Genomic DNA, 21,754 nt, shown 5'->3' with positions numbered 1-21,754 from the left:
GCAGTAATAAATTATCAGGTTTCTGGATCTGAATGACCGTTGCTATTGCTACAGTGCAATTGCTGTAACTCCACAGCAAATAATAAAGATAGAAACTGGTTATCCAGAGAGCTGAAACACATATTGATCCTAATCCTTTATCAAACTAATGAGAATAAAGTGCCATCTGCTGGACAGTAAAGTGGTTCTTTGGACTAAGTCTCACCGTGACCTTTGGACTCTAAGGACATAATGCAGCTCTTCCTTAAAGGGTAAACATCTGGAGTTGGGCCCCTTCTAGTCTGATGGTGTTACACCACCATCAGAGACGCTTATCACGCCGTCCCACGTGCTGCACTGGGCCAATCCGACCACATCATGGTCCACCTGATTCCTGCATACAGGCAGAAACTAAAGCTCTGCAAACCTGTTGTGAGGACGACAAAGAAGTGGAGCAGTGAGGCTGTGGAGAATCTCCAGGCGTGTTTAGGCTGTACAGACTGGGATGTGTTCAGGACTACTACCAACAGTCTGGACGAGTACACAGAGGCTGTGACTTCCTACATCAGCTTCTGTGAGGACAGCTGTGTACCATCATATACCAGGGTGAGTTACAACAACGACAAACCCTGGTTCACAGCTAAACTCAGAAGGTTAAGACTGGATAAGGAAAAGGCCTTCAGGAGTGGGGACAAAGACATATACAGAGAGGCAAAGTACAAGTTTGGCAAGGCAGTGAAAGAGGCCAAACGACTGTACTCTGAGAAGCTCCAAAACCAGTTCTCAGCCAACGACTCTGCGTCTGTCTGGAAAGGGCTCAAGCAAATCACCAACTACAAGCCGAAAGCCCCCCACTCCATCAACGACCGACGCCTCGCCAACGACCTGAACGAGTTCTACTGCCGCTTTGAAAGACAAAGGGACAGTCCTGCAACCATCTCCCACGACGCCCCCCAACAGCTGCAGCCACAATCCACCACCCCCATCTCTCCAACCTCAAGAGGGGCCTTGGCACCTCCAACCCCCACCCTGAAGTTCCCCCCCACCAGCCCCCGACCCACGCCGAGGACGGCTCTTTCCATCCAGGAGAGGGACGTCAACAAACTCTTCAGGAGACAGAACCCCCGGAAAGCTGCTGGTCCGGATTCTGTCTCACCAGCCAGCCTGAAGCACTGCGCTGATCAGCTGTCTCCAGTCTTCACAGACATTTTTAACACCTCACTGGAGACATGTCATGTGCCAGCCTGCTTCAAGTCCTCCACCATCGTCCCTGTTCCCAAGAAGCCAAGGACCACAGGGCTTAATGACTTCAGACCCGTCGCCCTGACCTCTGTGGTGATGAAGTCCTTTGAGCGCCTTGTGCTCTCACACCTAAAAGACATCACCGACCCCCTCCTGGACCCCCTGCAGTTTGCCTACAGAGCCAACAGGTCTGTAGATGATGCAGTCAACCTAGCCCTTCACTTCATCCTCCGGCACCTGGACTCCACAGGAACCTACGCCAGGATCCTGTTTGTGGATTTCAGCTCTGCCTTCAACACCATCGTCCCAGTTCTGCTACAGGAGAAGCTCTCCCAGCTGAGTGTGCCCGACTCCACCTGCAGGTGGATCACTGACTTCCTGTCTGACAGGAAGCAGCGCGTGAGGCTGGGGAAGCACGTCTCTGACTCCCTGACCATCAGCACCGGTTCCCCCCAAGGCTGTGTTCTCTCTCCTCTGCTCCCTGTACACCAACAGCTGCACCTCCAGTCACCAGTCTGTCAAGCTTCTGAAGTTTGCGGACGACACCACCCTGATCGGACTCATCTCTGATGGTGACGAGTCTGCGTACAGATGGGAGGTGGACCATCTGTTGGACTGGTGCAGCCAGAACAACCTTGAGCTCAACGCTCTAAAGACAGTGGAGATGGTTGTGAACTTCAGGCAGAACCCAGCCCCACCTGCCCCCATCACCCTCTGTGACTCCACAATTGACACTGTGGAATCTTTCCACTTCCTGGGAACCATCATCTCCCAGGATCTCAAGTGGGAGCCAAACATCAGCTCCCTCATCAAGAAAGCCCAGCAGAGGATGTTCTTCCTGCGGCAGCTGAAGAAATTCAACCTGCCAAAGACTATGATGGTGCACTTCTACACAGCCATCATTGAGTCCATCCTCACCTCCTCCATCACCATCTGGTACGCCGCTGCTACAGCCAAGGATAAGGGCAGGCTGCAGCGTGTCATTCGGTCTGCTGAGAAGGTGATTGGCTGCAGTCTACTGTCGCTCCAGGAACTGTACACCTCCAGGACCCTGAAGCGGGCAGGGAAGATTCTGGCTGATCCCTCCCACCCCGGTCACAGACTCTTTGAGACTCTCCCCTCTGGCAGGAGGCTGCGGTCCATCCGGACCAAAACCTCACGCCACAAGAACAGTTTTTTCCCATCTGCCACCAGCCTGGTTAACAAAGCCCGGAAACCACCCTGACACTCTCCCTTTCCCCCACACCCCCCCTTTTTTTGCTGACAGGACACTTGTAACTTGTAACTCTATGCGTTACATTAACGCTCAGCTTGGACTCCTGCTTTACTTGCACTGCTTTACTTGCACAATGATCACCTGCACTGTTGTATTGCTCTTGCATCTTATACTGCTCTATATTTACTCTCACTCACTTAAAACTGTGCACATATATTTATATTATATTGTAGATATGTTTATACTGTTTAATTTGTACTGTATTGCACCGACTACGCCAAAACAAATTCCTTGTATGTCCAAAAACGTACTTGGCAATAAAGCTTTTCTGATTCTGATTCTGATTCTGATAATCAATGGCATCGACCGTAATAATCTGTCGGCATTAACATTTTGATTTTTGGGAATGTATGCTTCTTATGATTTTTTCCACTCTGAATTCCTAGTTTTCTACATAAACACCAACTGTTACTTCCAGCTGCTCTGTGTGCTCTATTTGTCCTAGATGTGTGAAAACTGTGATAATGGAGAATCTGCTTCAGTGACAAATAAGTCCGGCTAAAAAGAGTTTTAGAGTTTTTTGGAAAACCAAGAAGAGTCTAAAGTTTGGGAGAACTTCAATTTAGGTAGTTTAACAGAAGCACAACGATGAATGAGCATTAGACGCAACTAAAGAGCCAAAAGAAAAGACAAAAGTCACTGTAAGTTTTCATTTTTTGCTTTAAGTGGCTGAGTGGACTGCAAATTATTTTCCTGCCACATTTTCCAATGAATAGGTGTTTTGGGAAAAGTTTTGACAAGACTCTGTGCCTACTATGTTTTGGCTCTTAAATCTTTGTACACATTTTTGTAGCATGCAATAAATGCCAAATTAGGCTACTTAAAATATGTAAAGAAATTAGCTTTTTTTTTTTTGGAGAAAAACTAGCTGTTTGTGATCATTTTCAGTAATATCGATCAATCAACTTGCACAATATATCAAATCATGATCATCAAAGTAATATCAATGTTTGTAATATTGCAGACATCAAGGAGTGTTTGGATGCAATATTTGTTTGGCTATTATCTATCAAGTGCCATGTACTGTATGCATACAATATATTTATACTAAATTGACTTAAATTGTCTTTTAAGCGCCCCTAATGTACACCACAATTGGGGGTACATGAAACAATCATAATGCAAAAGAAAGAAAATGTTGAAAATAAAATGTAGCTTAATAGTAATTGATATCATCATCTAGAGATAGATAGCTGGATGGATAGATCATATTTTTTTTTAATTACATACATTTACATAGAACATTTGAACTATTCTTTATTTGCCCAGTTATTTGGTCATTCTATTATTATTAGGTATTTTATTATGCAGTCAATTTATTAAGCAGTGTGCAATTTTTTTCTAATGCATAAAAACAATGACAGAAAATTCATTCAATCATTCATTTAGAAGGAAATAAAGTTTAACAGCTCTTAGAACAAGAAAGTTGCACAGGAGACAACCCCATGGTTTTACATGGATTATTGAGATGCTGTGGCTTTGCTGGATTTCAAACTGTCACCAAAAACAATCAGATTAAGGAGGTATCTTAAAAGAAAAAAACACTGACTAAGGAGCTCCAGTTAGCATGATGGTAAGTAGGGAACGGCATCCACGGCGTCTCCTTTTCAACTCATCAGGGATTTGGGGTTGTAGTTGAAGTATTATTTGAGCTTTTGAGATATTAATCAGCTGCTCCCGGTTGTAAGAAACAACCCCGTTGCCATGACAATGCATCATAACAAATGTCCAAAAATAGAAAGTATTAAGAAAAATCCTCCAAGCTGCACAGCATCCGACACTGGAGTGGACAGTCATCCAAAAAAAAATCAACTGTATCCACCACAAGAGGAATAGTTCCCAAAAAAGAATAAATCAGAATCAAAAGTAACAGAGCTACTCCAACCTGCTGCCACCTTGAGCTTCAAGGGTGACATTCAACGAGCACATTGTCTCATAATCGTGGCTTAACACACAGTAAGTCAAGTAAGAATATAGCCTTATCACCAAACAATTCAAGGATACTACAAGGAAAACAGAAATTTCAAGTTTTGCAAAGTTAGCTTCAACCATTCTTGGCAGCTCAAAATGAAACGTGGGTAAACAGTGCATAAAATTAACTAGAGACACAAAATTTAAAGTTTAAATTTTAAACTACTCACTGCGTTTACTCTGCCCGCGGAGCATTGAGTTGTACACTAGTTGTATTCTGAGCTCGCTCCTTTTTCTTTTCGTTAAAAACAACTTTTCGCTCTAACGTTCGCCTTTCCCGCACACGGTCATTCTTTCCGTTTGGACACATACGTCACGCCGTCACTCCATATATGGTAAAAATGCCCAAATATGTCAAACATTCAAACTCGTCAAAGAGTAACGACTCACTCAATGTACAACAGCGCCATCATGTGGCTAGACTTGAAAACAGCAACTTTTTTAAAGATATAAAAAGTTGCTGTTCAGTAATTAAAACTAAGTTTTTTTTAAAAAACTTTTATCATTATTATTATTGTTAATATTATTTTACTAATAAAGGTTTGTAAATATGTCTTGCTAATCAAAATAAGTAGCTTTGTAAGTTAAGCTACTTTGAGGAAGATTTTATCAACTAAAATTTTCAAGTAAAAACTATAAAATATAAGTTTTATTGATATGTTTAGCTTGATTTTAGGTTCACATTTAGAAGTGTTAGTTGCTGGTTACATAATGCCTCCACAAAATGTCTCCTGGTGTTCCATTCAGCACCTGTTCAGACCAGGTGCGTAGTTAGACCGGATGTGCGGATGCCCCGGATGTTTTCTGAATAGCCCCGGACTTCTTGATAAAAGAAATTTAGAAGTATTAAAAAGATGCAGCCACAAAATGGTATTGGACTTCACATTTTTATTTAAAAACAATCAGATTTTTTCAATTGTGTTCCTTATAATCACCTCCCGCTCCACTTAACCTGACAATGAGTTAAAAGGAGAAGACAAAAAATAGTTATTTGCGCACTCGTATTTTGGATTTGGGCTAAAGCCCCCAATGTTTTGAGACCCTAAAAACGCCCCTGGTTCAGACACTGAGCTATTTGTCAGGCATCCAGACAAAACCTGAAAAACCGGACAGTTTAGTAGGTTTTTTGTCATTGGTAGTGATGTAAGCCCATTGTTGCTGAGATCACATGACCAGACTGTGTGAAAGGTAAAAAGCTTGTTCTCACATTTACCTTGTTTCTATGCTTTCAGCTCACCATGTACATGTCAAAGACAATGAAAATATCAATTTTTCTCATATGTGTGGGTTACTATCTTCCTGTTCAGCCTCACAACATAGATCGCTGTAAGTAAGCAAAACATTATCTATGTAGGTTTTCATTAGCTTTGAAAGAATTTGTTGTTTGCATGTCTTGGTGTCAGTTTATTCGAATCTCCAGCCGGTTGCTTGTTTGTTTTTTCATCAGACTCTTACTGCGAAAGCTGTCTGACAGCAGCACGAGGTATGCACGACTGAACTTGCCTCACAGCTTGTAAATTATTTATTATATCCGAAAGGCACATGTTTGTGGTATTACTTACTATTTTCTTTAAGGCATGAAGAGCAAATAACAGTTTATGCATAATGCTTTTAGAGATTGAGAAAGGAATAAAGGAGGCCCCAGCTGGGAGCAGACAAAAGGTGATAGAGAAGCTCCTCAGTTGGCGCCTGTGTGAGAAAATTCTGACTTCCAACGATGAACATGTGCCTAAGGACAAAATGAAATCAGCCTGCCTGCACTTGTTAGGTAAGACCGTGATGGAAAAAAAGGTAATTTACAAAGAAAATCTGTGTGCCTATTAATTTACTTATTTTCAAATACATAATCCAGATTCTCACCGTACCCAGTTCCGTGCTGCTTTGGTGAAGGAAGAGCTAAAGAATTTAGAAATGGTGTTGTGTTATGAGCTGTCCTATGCATGCATTGGGATCAAGCGCCAGACTTTTCAAGTAAGCTTAAGATATATTGCTAAAACCTAGTTACATTGTTCTGCAAACTAATTGGTTCTTATCGTTTTGTCTTTGTGACAGGATTCCAAAGCCACCTATACAAACATCGAAATTGATGCTTTGGTGCGGGACAAGGAAAATGTGCGCATTGCTAAGCCTATACATGCTGCTTCACCTGAACAGAGAAGAAATGAATTGTGAAGCTGAAACATCATTTTGTTTTTCTCAGTGTGTTGTATTTTACATTTTTGTGAGTATCAATGTAAAAAGGAAATCAATGAATATATAATCCGTTATATTGATCTGAGCATTTTATTTAATTTTGTTGGTTCATTAGTGAATTTATTTATACCACATTCAAGTAGAAATAAAACATAAAAAATGCTTAACTATTTAGCAACAACAAATACCATGTTGTAGTAAAAGTATCATTGGAAAAATGCTTGGGAAAAAGCTATGCCAAAGTTGGAATACAAACTGCTAAACCGTCCTGAATATTGAGGCCTCCAAACTGACATGAAGGTTTGAGATTAAGAATCACTTGGCTTTGTAAACTAATAAGCCTTTCTTCATTATAGCGTTACTCAGAGTTACCAGAAGTTACATGTCTAGGATAAAATTAATCTAAAAGCACAAAAAGCATGTGGGAGCTCACAGCACCCTTCACACTAATTGACATCCAATATGTGTAAACAAACCATTTAGAAAAATCCAACCTTTAATCTGATAACATTTATTCAGCTAAGAAAAATTTAAAATTTTTCTGCTTTGTTCAAATTCTTACATTTATAAAAGTATGTATTCAAATTTTTTAGTTTTTCACAACTTTTGTTTTCTCTGGAGTAAATATGACATAACACATAAGCCAGTTTTTCTTAACCACTTTTCAGAATAGTGAAGACAAGAGAACATGCCATTAAGGAAAGAGAAAATGACTGGAAAAAAATATCTACAGAGCTTTTTACACTCACACCTTTAAAAAATTAAGTGTGAGCAATTCTTTACAAATGGATTGTTGCACCTTCAATATTATACTTTTTTTTGCCTTCTGACAGATGTGTTTGTTTTCCAGTTGATGTGTACAAGATAAATGAAGCATTACGGGGAAAATATTTAAAAAGATTTAAAATGTTCTTACATCATGAAAATCTGGCATTTAACTAGGGTTAATGTACTTGTCTAAACGTTTCCATATCTACAGTTAGAGCAATAATCACCATTAACTAATGATAGAAATTAAATGTCTTTTATTTATATTATATACACTTGGTATACTTAGTAATTTATTACTGAACCATGAGTTTAACAATATCTGCCCATTCGTAATTTTTGTCCTCTAAATTTAAAGCGGACCTCTTATTCAGGTTCATCAGTTCTGAATCACTGACCAGTTGTTATTATTAATTAATTGGTAGATTGTCATCACTTCCTCACCTGCTGTCTTAGGGATGAAAATACTGCATGACTCTTTGTAAATATTTCAATCTCAATTTGTGTTCATTATATTCACAATTTACTCATTTCTGACATTTTAAATACCCAAGGTATGTGATAATCAGAGTTGTTGCAAGTTTTATCAAACTCATGGTAGAAATGAACAACTGAACACGACATACTTTGGTGAAACTAAATGATGTATTTTTGACAAACAAATCAGTGAAATGGTTGTGAAATGGTGACTTGTAGATAGAAAAGTTCAATATTTTAGCATTTCTTGCCACTCTCCTTTAATGACAACTAAATAAGTTTAGTTTTTTTGCTAGTAGTAGTTGTGAGATTTTCTACAGCCAGATTATGATGCTGGGGATCAAAACACTCCTCCCGTTTGAGGGGGGCTTCCTTCTTTTGTAGGGTCTTGTAGTCCAGCCAACTGCAAGACCCTAATGGGCAAGCTCCCTTTCCCCCAAGCCTGGCTCCAGCAGGGTGCCATAGTCTCCCCAATCTGCACCTTTTTAAGTAGTTTAGTGTCATGGAGCTAGTGTCATGAATTGCTCTGGATTTGGATATTAGCACCTCAAATGAGCACCCTCCATAAGGTGACTGGACTCACTCTTAGACATAGGGTCCGGAGCCCTGTCATCAGAGGGAAGCTCGGAGCAGAGCTACTGCTCATCCACAAGGAGTCTGATGAGGTGGAATGGGCATCTGGCCAGAATGCATTCAAGTTGGCTCCCGTTACGAGATTCTACAAGTGTGCCATACTGGGCGGAGACCTAGAACCAGCTAGATGGACTCTTCTATTCTGGTCTGGAAATATATTGGGATCCCCCCAAAAAAAGGCTGAGTGTGATAGGGAAACAGATGCCTGGGTTTACCTCATGGATCTGTCACCCCTGCAACCCATTCTTCAAAAAGCTGAAGACCATGGATGGATGGACGGTTCACTGGTTTTACTTCTACACCACAGAAAATGAAGATGTCACATTTTTCTCAGTTACTATATATATTCTTCAGAAGATTTCTCGTCTGTTTCTTTAGGGTCCAGAAAGATTTTGGTTGTCCCAACAAGCAGTCAGATAAGCTGTCACAGATATCACATGGTTTATGAATGATTCGTGTTAATTAATGTGCCTTTTATTACAGGCTACTTAGCAAAACATAGTTCATCTTTAAGTAAGAATGAATAACACATTAATTAGTTCCTCATTATGATCATTTTCTTAATATGCCATTTATTTAATCTTATAATAAACGTAAGTTGAAACATGATTTAAGAACATCGCAGTGTGTTTTACTTAAAATAGACAATATGATTCCATTGTTTTTTCCGCGATGGTTTTCTCAGTGCTTCACGAAAATCTCGCGTGGAAATGTTGAATGAAACGAGATGGAACCGCTGGTGGAATGTTCGGCTCGTGCTCCCGTTGCTAGGAGGCGCTGTTGGAGCCCGGAAGGGTTGGAAGCGATCATGAACGCGACGATGGTCAAACCGTGACTAGGAGGGGAAACCTCCCCTCTTGAGCATCTCAGTGAGATGATTCTGCGTCTAACACGCTCCGTCGGGTCAAAAGGAAAGAAGACAACAGGCTGTTTTCCCGTCTAAACTGCAGGTATGAATACGCGTTGTTTATCAGCTGTCATTCAATGTGGCACATCTGGATTAAAAGGTCTTCAACGCTTCAGTGGATACAAGAGATGGTGTTTTAATGGTTTTGTACAAACTCGGTAGGCATGCTGTAAAATAGAGGAAACCATCCCCACCCCTGATGTGCGATAAATTGCATGAATCTGTTATAGACGTCGTCTTTAATTCAAACCTAATCCATTTTAAATTGCACTAAAAATATCTACAAATGTATTATTATTTTTAATCCATAAAAAAATATATTTGTACCAACTGGCTAATCTTCATGGACTACTCTGTCCTGACAATTACTGACACATATTTCAGAAACAGACTGTATTGATTGGACACTCTATCTTATCTGCAGTTTCACGACCACCGGAAAAGGAAACGAGTCACCAGCTAAGTCCTACAGAAAGGAATGGCAGAAATGCGATGAGACAACATGATAGCAAACAGAGCTTCTATTGTTGTAGACGACTTCCCCTGCTCTCCTGCTTACAGGACAAAAAATCTTCCCACTTCTGGAACTTTTTCACAATTTGTCAGAATAAAAACATAAACATCAATATATTTCGTTGGGATTTTACGTTATACACCAATACAAAGTGGTGTATAACTGAAAGATGGAATAAAAAATGATACATGGTTTTCTAGATGAAAATCTGAAAAGTGTGGTGTGTGTCTAGGTTTCGGGTTTGACTGGTCCATACCAACACATGAATATGCTTTGATCTAAATCATTTCAGTACAGCTATGGCTGTATGTTTGGGGGATGTGACCCAGTCTCAAGTCTTTTGCTGCAGAATAGATCTGTATTTACCGCCATCCATCTTCCCAAAAACTCTGACCAGCTTTCCTGTCCCTGATAACGAAAGTTTTACTGCAGGTTGGTGTTGTCAGTGTCATGTGCAGTAGTAGTTCTCCACCACACCAAGCATTTTCCATGAAGGTGGAAAACTTTAGTTTTTTAGTTTTCACCTGACCAGATAATTTTCTTCCACATATTTATTGTGTCCCCTGTGTAAATTGTGGGAAAGGACACATGGATTTTTTCTAGTTTCAGGTTATTCTTGATATTTGGTTTTAAAATCTAATTCTGCTTTAAATGTATCCACACCCCTATCCCTGACCTGTCTAATGCGTTTCTTGGTCTTCATGAGGCTGAATTCAAATGCAGGCTACACTTGCAGTTAAAGGGGTATGAGTACTTCCGCAAGGTGCTATATAGTCTGTCAAACTAAATGTACAGTAACCCAGGAGGTTCACAAACTGTTTTGTAATTCCAATTTCTATTTGATTTGATTTAAACAGCTGCGTGACAAGCCTACATGGTGTGTGTTTCCTGCCCAGAGTTCGGATGTGTGGTCGTCCAGGGATGGAGAGCTATGAGGAGTTCTTTCTGCGGAGTTTGGCCATACTGCAGGAGGGGAAACTCAAGAAGAAGACACGTGAGCCGCCTTGTTCCCTGAAAGTTCGGTCTGTCATCCGCTTTCACGGAAGATCTATACTTTCGCCTCTGGTACGGAAAAGATAAGCCAGCATCAGTTTCTTATTGGTCCAAAACAGATGTCATTTAATATGTAATGAATGTTTGGGAGTTCCAGTTCTAGTGAGAGGTTTACATACACTCGTTATACACATGAATGTCAAAAGCATTTGTGACTTTTATTGATTTGTTCGGCCAGTTTTTTTTTTTCAGGGTGGAATGAACAAACAACATACAACTTCAGTGAGTTTTAAGACAAAAAAAATTAGTGTTTAAATATACATTTATTGTGTATTTTATTCAATCCAATTATGGTCTAAACTACAAATTGAAAAATATAACCATGTACATATGGAAACTAAAAGAGAAACATTTGCTTTCAAATGAATAGCTTCAAGCTTGATTTAATTTTTGAGAGGCCCACATGGGCAGACCAACTACTACCTTCTGGAGAAAAGTTTCACGGAAAAGATTAAACTGAAATGTCAAAAAGTATGTTAGGAAAAATAAAACTACTATACAATATCATCTGTCAAGCATGGTGGCGGGGGTAGCATCATATGGTGGGGGTGTTTCACTGCCAGTGCTACTGGCGCATTGCACAAAGCAGATGAAATAATGAAGGACAAAGCATAACTGCAAATTCCATAACTTCTTATTAAATTAACAGAAAGATGGTTGAAAATTAAAGACAATTGAAACAGGACAATGATTCCAAACAGACATAAAAACTGCTCTTAAATAGATAAGGTAGACTAACATTAAAGACCAAACCTAATATGACATACAGGTCCATGATGAGTGTGTGTAAACAGCGTTCCAGAACTGTAGGAGACTGGCTGAAATTCAGACCTGCTCCTTTCCCCACAATGTCGGCCTAATTTCTTAATGGAATAGAATAGGAGTAAACTTTATTGTCCCTCAGTGTGGGAATTCAGGTGTACAAGTGACAGGCAAAGCAAATATGTATCTTCTTGATAAATATAACACTGTAGAGCATAAGAATAACATACCTGAGCATTTCTTCATAAGACTTACAGAATCCAACATTCTCTAAAATAGTTTTCATTCATCACTTTAAAGTCTAATTTGGCTCACCTTGGCCTTAACAGAAAAAGTAAGAGTCCAGTTTGGCGTTTAAAAGATTCCATTTAAAGCATCCAGCTCTACTATTTGAACCTGTGATTTTCCTGCTAGAAGAAGTCAGACGTTCTCTCATAAAAAGAGTCTAATTACATCAGCAGTTGGCACAGAAAATAGAGAAAAGGTAATCGATAAGAAGCTGAATCAGGGCTGAATGAAAAACCTATTTCTGGCTCACTGCTGACAAAACGTGTTCAGGAATAGTTCCATGTCAGACGCTCTTACACTGTGTCACACAGAAAAAACTACGCTTTTCAGGCGGCTTCAATTCCAAAAATCATACAAAACATAATTTGGTAAGGAAAGAAGGATTTAAAGAGTTTTTAACTAACCTTTTGTTTTCTGTGTGGACATCACTTGAGTCTGTGATATGCAAACATGAATCACTTTAACAGAGCTTCTTTTTAAATAAAAGTTAAATTGATTTTTTTTTTCAGCTGAATGCAGAGCAGCACTCTGAGATGTTTGGCTACAGACAGAGGGCGATCCAGCTGGAGCAGAACAGAGAGTACCTGCAGAGAAACAAGCCTTTGGCCCCAAGTCAGGACATAGTGGATCAAGCTCAGGTCAGTATACACTTTATGGTCCTGTTCTCCTAACTATAGGCTGATATGATGGAGGGGGGGATCAATGAAGAAAATGTTGCATTGGTAAGTTAAATTGTCCAGTGAAAGCAAATTGTTCTAATACTACATCTGAAAATTAAGAAAATCATAACATTTTTATTCATTCACAAAGAGCAAAGAAAAAGAAGGATGTTTTGTGCAACTCTTCCAATGTTCCATATTAGGATTTCACATTCATGCCTCAAGTGTGAAAATAGGTGTGTGTGTGCCGACATGTGGCACAAAAACTAAATTACACGTTGCGCTGAAATCTCTGGTGACGTTTGCAGAGTTGAATACAGACAGTGTCTGATTTAACGTTTTCTCCAGGGAGCTGAAATATTTCAATCTGACTGAAGCCATGTTTTGTCAACTCATTTTGTAGAGCAGTGTTGTTCACTTGCTAATCTGACAAACCAGGACAAACATGCTGCTCCAATTGAAAGTTAAAAACACTTATCTTAGGCATGAATGTCATATTAATTAGATATGGATGGAGTGATTATCCACCATACATTTATGATTATTTAAAAAATAAGAATTAGGTGGGCAGGTTTAAATTTGCAGTAAATTTTCTCTAATCCACACAGGTTAGAAATTATACATACAGCTAATATTCAATTATAGATCCCTTACCAAGCTACACCTCCAACACTTGCTTTTTATAGCCATCAACAAGCTTCCTCCACGATTCTGTGTGGTTATTTGGTCGCTCTTCTTTTCAAAACTGGTTGGTTTCCCGCCATGGAGCCACTCCCCTCACGGACAACCAAAATATTTTTTTAACAAAGGTTAAAAGGTCAGACAATACAAAGATTGAGAAGTCAAGGTAAAGGTGAAGGTCTTTGCAACTTGCAAATCACATTCATTGAAATATTATTATATAAATATGAGCTTGTATGAGTTAGAAACATCCATAATAAACGTCAAAAGCTAAATGCATTAACATTTTATGTTGTTTGATTATTCCTGCCTAAAAAATATAAAAGAATGGTAAAAGCAGACCAAGTTGAAGACATTCGAGGCCGTAATAAGTGCATTTAAACTTCTGACCTGAACTGTAGAGCTAAAGTTATGTTCACTTTGTCTCAGAAGCCGGGGGTTGGAGCTGGGAATGACTTCACACCCGAGTTCAGCTCAACTTAGCTGCAAATCAGAAAAAAGTGGGATTTTTCATTAGTTTCATTTTGTGTTAACTAGTGTTAGCAGTCCAATCTAATGTTCACAAATAGAGATTTTACAGCACTATGTGCCACTGGTTTAATGAGAAACAAACAATCAGAAGTGTGAATAGTTTAAATCTGCAATTTTCATAACATTATATACATGCGGATGCAAAACTCTGCACTGCTTGGGCAGTTCTGACTTTCCCCGTCTGAATTCCCTTTTTTTGTATTTCTTAATGGGAACTTGGAAAATGTTGATTTTCTAGTACAAAGAGAATGCACCATAATAGCTAAATACTTAAAGCGATATTTATATATAGTAGTCCCGCTACCTGACAAGCTCTTTCTCTGTGTGTATTCTGTTCAGGTGTATAAAGTGCCATGTGAGAAAAATATCCACCAACTAGTTTGTAAATCTGCTACTCTCAGCGGCTACACTTTAGTCACAGACTCACCTGGACTGCCCAAAGTTGCTGGATTTAGGTCAGAGGTAGTAGAGCCACCTTCTACTCCAAGCTCTGAGATTCCCATAATCAATGGTTATAAAGAGGAGGAGGCTTTAAAAGTGGAGAATCAAGAGAGGAGTGAAGAGGAAGAGGAGGAAGATGAGGACATAAGCTTAGACAGCCTTCTTAAGAGATCAAGGGAGTATGTGCAGCGGGAGCAGAGATCAGCAGAGATGGGTGACCCGATCAGCAAGACTTCCCCAGCAGAGATTATTTCTCTCAAACATCAGCAGAGGTGTAGCCCCATCAGGGACACAAGTGTTGAGTTTGGATTCAGTCTACATCATAGCCTAGTTGGCCCATCTCCAATTCAGCACCAGTCTATATTTGACCTGAGCCCACAAAAGCCCGTTCCTCTCTCACCTATCAAACCAGAGCAATATGCTCGTCTCCCTAGTCTGGAGTCCAGCATCAGTCCCCATCCTTGTAGACGTAAACCACGGCCAGTTTCTACAGGGAACATCCACGTCTCGTTTCCCATTGGCCCTGCAGACCTTATCCCTCGAAGCCCGGGGAGGTTAGAGGACGAGGCTGGTCGGGTGGATTGGTCAGAGGCTCTGTCAGCTGGTTCCCTCTGTAGCTGGGGCTTAGAGGGGGGGGGATGGCAACCATCCAGTCACTGCGGTACCAGTCCATTACAGGAGAACAAGAACCCTGTGAGTGCCTCTGTACCCATGACACACCACGATCAGCTGTCTTTAGGATTCCGCCGGCGCTGCCACACGCTGGACAGCCAGCTAAATACCTTCCAGTCTAGAGCTGAGCATGTTGACCAAAGTCAGGAAAGGGTCCCTCGCTTCATGGCAGGCGTTACGTGGCTTGCTCCAAGTAGGCGCACTCCTGCAGCCCTTTCAAGCCAGTCATACAAGATAGAAAGCTCTTCTCCATGTCTGCTGAGGCCTGGTGGGAGTCCCGATGACCACCAGGGGCCAAACAATAGCAAGAAAACACCAGCTGTCCTAAAAAATACACCTGATTTACAGTTCCAGTCAGGTGAGTATATTCATGAATGTTTTGGTGGGGAAATTTTGTTTTTGAAATTGTTTTATTTCTTCTGAGGCATCTCAGTATAATTCTCCTTGTTATTCTAAAGTGGAGTTAGATAAAGGATGGTGCTTATATTTATGTCTGGTAATAAACAGAGGAGACCCAGTGGCGAGCACAGGCTCTGGAAGACATGCAAAGGCGTTTAGAGGAGGAACATGCCCTGCAGATGTCCATGCTTCTAGCAGAGCAGGAAAAGGAGCAACAGCGCCTCCATCTGGTGAGAATAAAGTGTCACAAAACATTTTTTTTTTTTCAACTTTATTTTGTCACATTTTCTCAAGATACAGCTGAACCTAAATTAGCTACAATTTTACAGAAAATTTGAATGAAAACATGAATATCTTACATAGATTCATTTCACACAGAATTATTTATTTCAAGGGTTTATTTCTTTTAATTTGGATGGTTATGGCTTGCAGTTAATGAAGACAAGAATTCTGTTTTTCTAAAATCTACAACAAAGGACCAATAAAGAAAAAAACTTTTAATGAAGAAATGTTATTTTATGCTCTATACAATGATGGGGAGGACTGCTGACGTGACTGTTGTACAGCAGAAACCCATCGACACCCTCAGCAGAACCTCATAGCTTAAAGAAGCTGGGTGTTTAGAGAGCTGTATCCAAACATACTAGTGGATGTAGAAAAGGGAACACAAGCAACAAGGATAACTGCAGCCTTTAGAGCATTGTGATGGGGGGGTGGCTCACAAGGCGTTGACTGCAACAATAACCATTAGAATTTACAGATAAACACACTTGAACTATGTCACTCTGTGAGTAATAAATATTTATTGTATGAGCTTCACTTTTTGTAATTGGATTACTGAATTTATACGACAATTGATTTACTGAGATGATTTGTCAGAACATGTATTAAACCCGTTTAGATTGTTTTAACCTGTCTATGTACCACACATGATCTTGTCTGTATTTTTCAATCACACCAGAAAGCTCTAACTTTATCACTGATGTTTAGACGCTTGAGAAGACAGAGAGAAGACTGAAGGAGCACGAGTGTGAGCGGCCGACAAGTGGCGGCACATTTGATTGGAGCTATCGGTCTGTGAGTGGCAGCTGCCCCATTATGAGCCCGTCCTGTCCAGGACTGAGCCCCATTCACACACCATCAGAGCGCACGTCTGGACACGCTATAGGTACCGGTTCATTTATTACAGTTAAGGTTCCCATGAAGCCACAGATCTATAGTTGTTGTATTATAAAGTATGGCTTGTATATTTAAATACAGTCGCATTATACCCTTATAATTCACAGTGTCCAACAGGTAAAAGGTACCTTAAATGTCCTGTTGTAAATATCTTTACGCTAACTCATTATATTTAAGTTACAGTATTTGCCGTTCTTCCAGGTTTTCCCAGCCAGGTTTCTTCTAATGTGACGACTCACTCCGCCCAGCCTGCTGTTTACCTGCGGTGCTCTTCACGGGCAGCAAGCAGCTCCAGAGCGAGGCTAAGTTTGGTCAGTATAAACATGCTTCCTCCAAAGTGGATAAGTGATACTGACAAGATACTGACATGAGCAGGTTACACAAGTTAAGTGCAGTCACATCAAGTTGTCTTTAACCCCCCCCCAACTTATCATATTATTGATGGATGAAAAACAGTTTTGGCTGTGAGGTCCATTTGGATCCGTTAATTTTGAGGCAATGTGGCATGTGTTTAAACCAGAATAACTCTGAAGTTACTCGTCATAGTGATAAAATCACTTTTCTTCCAGTGGTCCATGAGCAGGGTAAAGACCATTTCTCTAAATCCCCAGTTGTAAAAGTAGCAACAAATTGAAGCATGGTTTGTTTGAAATGTGCCATGAACACGGCTCCTTTTCGTATTCAACATAATTGGGTTCAAAATAGCTGGAACCACAAATAGCCAAAATAACTCCCTGCTGCACAAGCAAAAATAAATTATTTTCAAAATTTTAATTTATCGGCATCAATGGTATATTCACATCTGTAATTCAGTTAATTTGACAGGCATCGATGCATCAGTACTGAGTTTTGTAAGGCTGGTCCATCATATCTTTGGCTGGGAGAACATAGCTGCTTTTTTCCTAAAAGAAAACGCAGAACTGAAGTCCTGTGACCACAGAGCTCATGTCCACTGTCTACTATGTTCTTTGGGTATTTTGATTCCATTTGATTTGGAAACAGAAAGATATTAGTGGAAACCCCTTATACCCAATTTTTGTGTGCTCAGACATCATCATTTAATCTACTGATTGCAGAATTATGGATGCAGAAGGTTTAAACAAACCGATGATCTCTCTGGTCCATCTTTATAATTCCCTCTTTCCGTGTGTTTGCAGGTTCTAACAGCAGAGCATCAGAAAGCTTTCTGTCAAATTGGCGCCATGATTCGTGGCTTCCTCATCCGTAGACTTCTCAAAACAGAGAAGGTGAAACATCTGCGCCAAACTGTTGTGGTAAGAGTGTTCAAATAAAAAAGAATGCTAACACCAGTGGGAATATTTCACTTATTAAATGAACTGTATCATTTCTGACTAGGCCAAAGATATGCTTTTGTAAATCTGTATCTTAGGATACGCAAGAATTCACTCAATCATTTGACACTGAAGCTGCACAGAAGAGAGGGACCTACACAGCACAAGATCTCTCTCTGCAGGAGAGAGTCAGAGCCCAGGTATGACTATGAAATCACCGTCTACAGCTAGCAGAGGTTCTCCTTGTCTTTTGTGTTTTAATGACCATATTTGTTCCGCAGTTACGGGCAGCCCTGTATGACGTCCATGAGATCTTCTTTGAAATACCTTTGAGGGGCCGATTAGCGCTTCTGCAGCAGGACAGGGAGCTACGTGCAGAGAGGAAGCTTCGTGACCTGGTAATCTGAAATACTGGCCTTGTATCAATCACAGAGACCAAATAAAGCAGCGGAAGGTATTATTTAGGACTTTTAACATTAGAGGCACTAGTTCTGTTTTTATTTCATTTACTGTGTTCATGGTCTTATTGTATAGATTCATAATCAGGCCCTTTTTTATTTGGATAAATGCTGAATAGTTTTTTTTTTATTTGAAGTTTCCTTGTGGATTAAAAGGAGATATTTTCTGATTCTTCTTAAGCTCCCAAAGTTTACATTTTATTTTTAATCTATTTCTTCCTTGCAGGAGAAAGCCAAGTGTCCCAAAGAAAGAGTGTCTCTCTCTGCTGCCACCCAGAGGTCCCTGGACAGGAAGAAGAAGTAAGACAAAAAGGAAAAATGCACCCATCCATGTGATGTTATGATTTCAGATGATTAGCTCTGTTTTTATTCTTTGTGTTTGGTGATTCTTCAGGACCAGTGAATCCCCAGCACCGGTCAGGAAGGTGCAGCACAAGCCAAAAAGCCCCACCACCAACAGGTTAAAGACTTTTTTTCTCTAACACTTTGTTTGAGGCCATGTCCTCAGTGTTTGTGTGGTTTATTGTTTAGGGTTCTCAAATGTTCTTCAGATTTGTGTTTTGTTTATTTTCCAGAGTTTTGAAGCCAAGTCAGGGCCAGACCTCCTCTTCTCTAGGCCAGCTGAACCGCCAGGGGTGACCTTTCTCTTTGTTTTTTATGTTTCCTTACTTTAACACTACAGTGCATTTGAAATCACATAAACTAATGGTTATTGTGAGTTTCTTTCACCAGTTTTATTGTTAATGAAATTAGTTTAGCATCTTCAAATTGGATTCAGGTATATCTGTTTTAACCTAAAAGAAAGCATTATTAATGCATATGGCTGTTAGTTAAAACACCTACATTTTACACATAATTTCTGAGGCAAGGTCTTCTTAATGCTAGTTTAATTTTATTTGTTGAATTTATACTCCAGAAATGTGGTTATAGTTAGAGATTTGCAAGAGTATTTGTACCCTTTGAACCTTTCCAGATTTTGCCATGTTGCTACTACAAACTTCAGTGCATTTTATTGGGATTTTATGTGATAGACCACACCAAATTAATGTATAATTGTGAAGTAGAAGGAAATGTTTTACTAATAAAATCCCCAAACATGTGGTGTGCTTTTGTTTTCCTTCAGCCTTTTTGTTCTACCACCTTTCTCTGCAGTACCAGCTTTGCCCTTCTGAAATGTTAACCCTTTTTTTGTAAAATAGTTCAAGCTCAGTTATATTGGATGAGAAGTATCTGTGAACAGCACTTTTTAAGTCTGGCTGTATGTTTAGTGTTGTCCTTCCTAAAAGTGAAGCTCTGCCCCAGTCGAAAGTGTTTTGCAGCCTGTAACAGGATTTTCTTCCAGGATCGTTCTGTATGTAGCTCAATGCATCTTCCCAGTACCTGTGCTCAGTTTGCCTGTCCATACTAGAGAAAGGATCCCCACATCATGATGGCATCACCGCCGTGTTTCACTGTGGGGATGGAGTGTTCGGGGTGATTGGCTGTTACCTTTCTGCCAGACATATTTGACATGTTGACTAGAAAGTTAACATGTTGCTGTGGCATGTCATTTTGCCCCTAGAACCACCTGTGTATAGTGTATGAATGTGTGCACATCTAGTGCAAAAACTTCGAGTGTTCGGTATGACTAGAAATTCAGTCCGTACACTAATGGCAAACTACTGGACTTCTTTGAGCCCCTTTTTTATAGAAGCCAGGTTTGTAGTGTGTGTGACTAATAGTTTTTCAGTTGTTAATTTCTCACAACTGAGCTGTGAATCCCTGCAGCTCCTCCAGATATACCGTGGGCCTCTTGACTGCTTTTTCGCTGATTAATGAAAGCATTAAATTTTATTCAGAAGCATTCAAATAAAGGGGTGAACTTCATTTCTTCTACTTCACAATTATGCACTACATTTTGTTTGTCACACAAAATCCCAAAAAAACATACTGAATTTTATGGTTATTATGTGACAAAATGTGAAAAAGTTTAGGAATACTTTTCTCAAGGCACTGTAAGAGTCAGTTGTACCCAGAATAAATTATAATAAATAACGCAATAATAATAAGGAACCATAATGTTCAGTAGTCATCGAGTCACCAGGTAACATTTGGTAACTATAAGGACATAGAATACTTTTTTAAGTTCAAATTAAAAGTTCAAATTAGTTCATTGATAGTTCACAACTCATTAGTCTGAAAACTTTTGTAAGATAAAATGTTAGAAGAGCTGACACGGTTCACTTTCACTTTACCTCTCATACAGTGATGATAGTATAGCAGATTAATAAAGTGTACTCAAAAAATCAGATTTAACTTTGATTTGTAAATAAATTCTAAATATAAGTCTTTGTAAGTGAGCATTTGGATTTCACAGGAAATCAGTGCCTTTAAAGTTGCCACTTTGACACTGTCCGTTTGTCCACAGGAGCTGGTACAGAAAAACTCCAGAAGAGAGAGTGAGACGCTTGGACACCGTGAAGAAGCAGCACTCTTTGGGTTAACCAACACATTAATGCCTGATCTGTGAACTTGAATTTTTAATCTTTTATTACAAATCTTGTACCAGTGAAACCATTACTGTCAGCGCTGCAAATTTTCACTCAAATCTCTGTGTTCACCATCACACTGTAGCCCACTGGTGAAAAGTATCTTATTGTGCAATTTTTTTATTATTACCTTCTTTTTTTCAACAACTGATTGTATAACAAGAATGTAATGCGTGTTGAGTAATTAAATATGTAGACTGGTGTTGTTTTGAGGAGAGGCAGCTACTCGCTGACTGAAAGTAAGTCAGAGCCAAAAGACAAGTTAGAAATCTATCTGTGCCTGAGAACTACGGCTTGTTGCCAGCATGTTTATTCTCTATTTATCTGCTGTGGTCATAGAAAATAAGTTTTATGATAATGTACGTATCTTAGAATTATAATATATTGTGCCTTGCAAATTTATTCATACCCTTTGACCTTCCCCAAAATTCACCTTAAAACCACAGACTGCAATGTATTTATTTGATTTTTACATGATAGACTAAAACAAATGTGTGCATAATTGTGAAATGACAAAAAAAGATGAGGTTTTTTTTTTAAAACCTTTTAAAAATAAATCCATTCTCTGACTAGTTTTCCTATCCCTGGCAAAGAAAACATCCCCACAGCATGGTACTGCTGGTGTGTTCCTGTGTCACCGACGCTGACACACACAGACGAACACGCTCTCCCAACAGCGGACAGAAAGACATGCCGCTAAAACCTAGAAAGCAGGCAAGGATTTCTGCGGTTTTAAAAAGCGCCAAATTTAGTTTTGATGGCAGCTCTTCCTCTCCTGCGTGCAGCAGCAGGGCTAACTCCTCCTCCTCCTGGTACATATGGCGAAGGTAGAAGTACACCAAATAGCCCAA

The 21,754-nt window shown here is 39.8% G+C and overlaps 1 protein-coding gene across 2 annotated transcripts; it reads left to right on the top strand.

The window, feature by feature from the left end:
• The first annotated feature begins 9,318 nt into the window (after positions 1 to 9,318).
• LOC124863893 (centriolar coiled-coil protein of 110 kDa-like) lies at positions 9,319 to 21,472 on the top strand. Of its 2 annotated transcripts, none has more exons than XM_047358430.1 (14): positions 9,319 to 9,489; positions 10,857 to 11,025; positions 12,573 to 12,701; positions 14,274 to 15,405; positions 15,555 to 15,676; positions 16,437 to 16,614; positions 16,827 to 16,936; positions 17,783 to 17,899; positions 18,016 to 18,117; positions 18,199 to 18,315; positions 18,602 to 18,675; positions 18,770 to 18,835; positions 18,951 to 19,010; positions 20,783 to 21,472. In XM_047358430.1, the coding sequence occupies exons 2-14, from the start codon at positions 10,864 to 10,866 to the stop codon at positions 20,856 to 20,858; spliced, it is 2,445 nt and encodes an 814-aa protein (XP_047214386.1). In that variant the 5' UTR covers positions 9,319 to 9,489; positions 10,857 to 10,863; the 3' UTR covers positions 20,859 to 21,472. The 2 variants fall into 2 exon arrangements, with proteins under 2 accessions (XP_047214386.1, XP_047214385.1); XM_047358429.1 differs by having other exon boundaries at positions 10,818 to 11,025.
• Positions 21,473 to 21,754: the final 282 nt, after the last annotated feature.

Source organism: Girardinichthys multiradiatus, chromosome Y (genome assembly GCF_021462225.1).
Source record: "Girardinichthys multiradiatus isolate DD_20200921_A chromosome Y, DD_fGirMul_XY1, whole genome shotgun sequence".
NCBI lineage: Eukaryota > Metazoa > Chordata > Actinopteri > Cyprinodontiformes > Goodeidae > Girardinichthys > Girardinichthys multiradiatus.
This window is presented reverse-complemented; position numbering and strand designations above follow the sequence as displayed.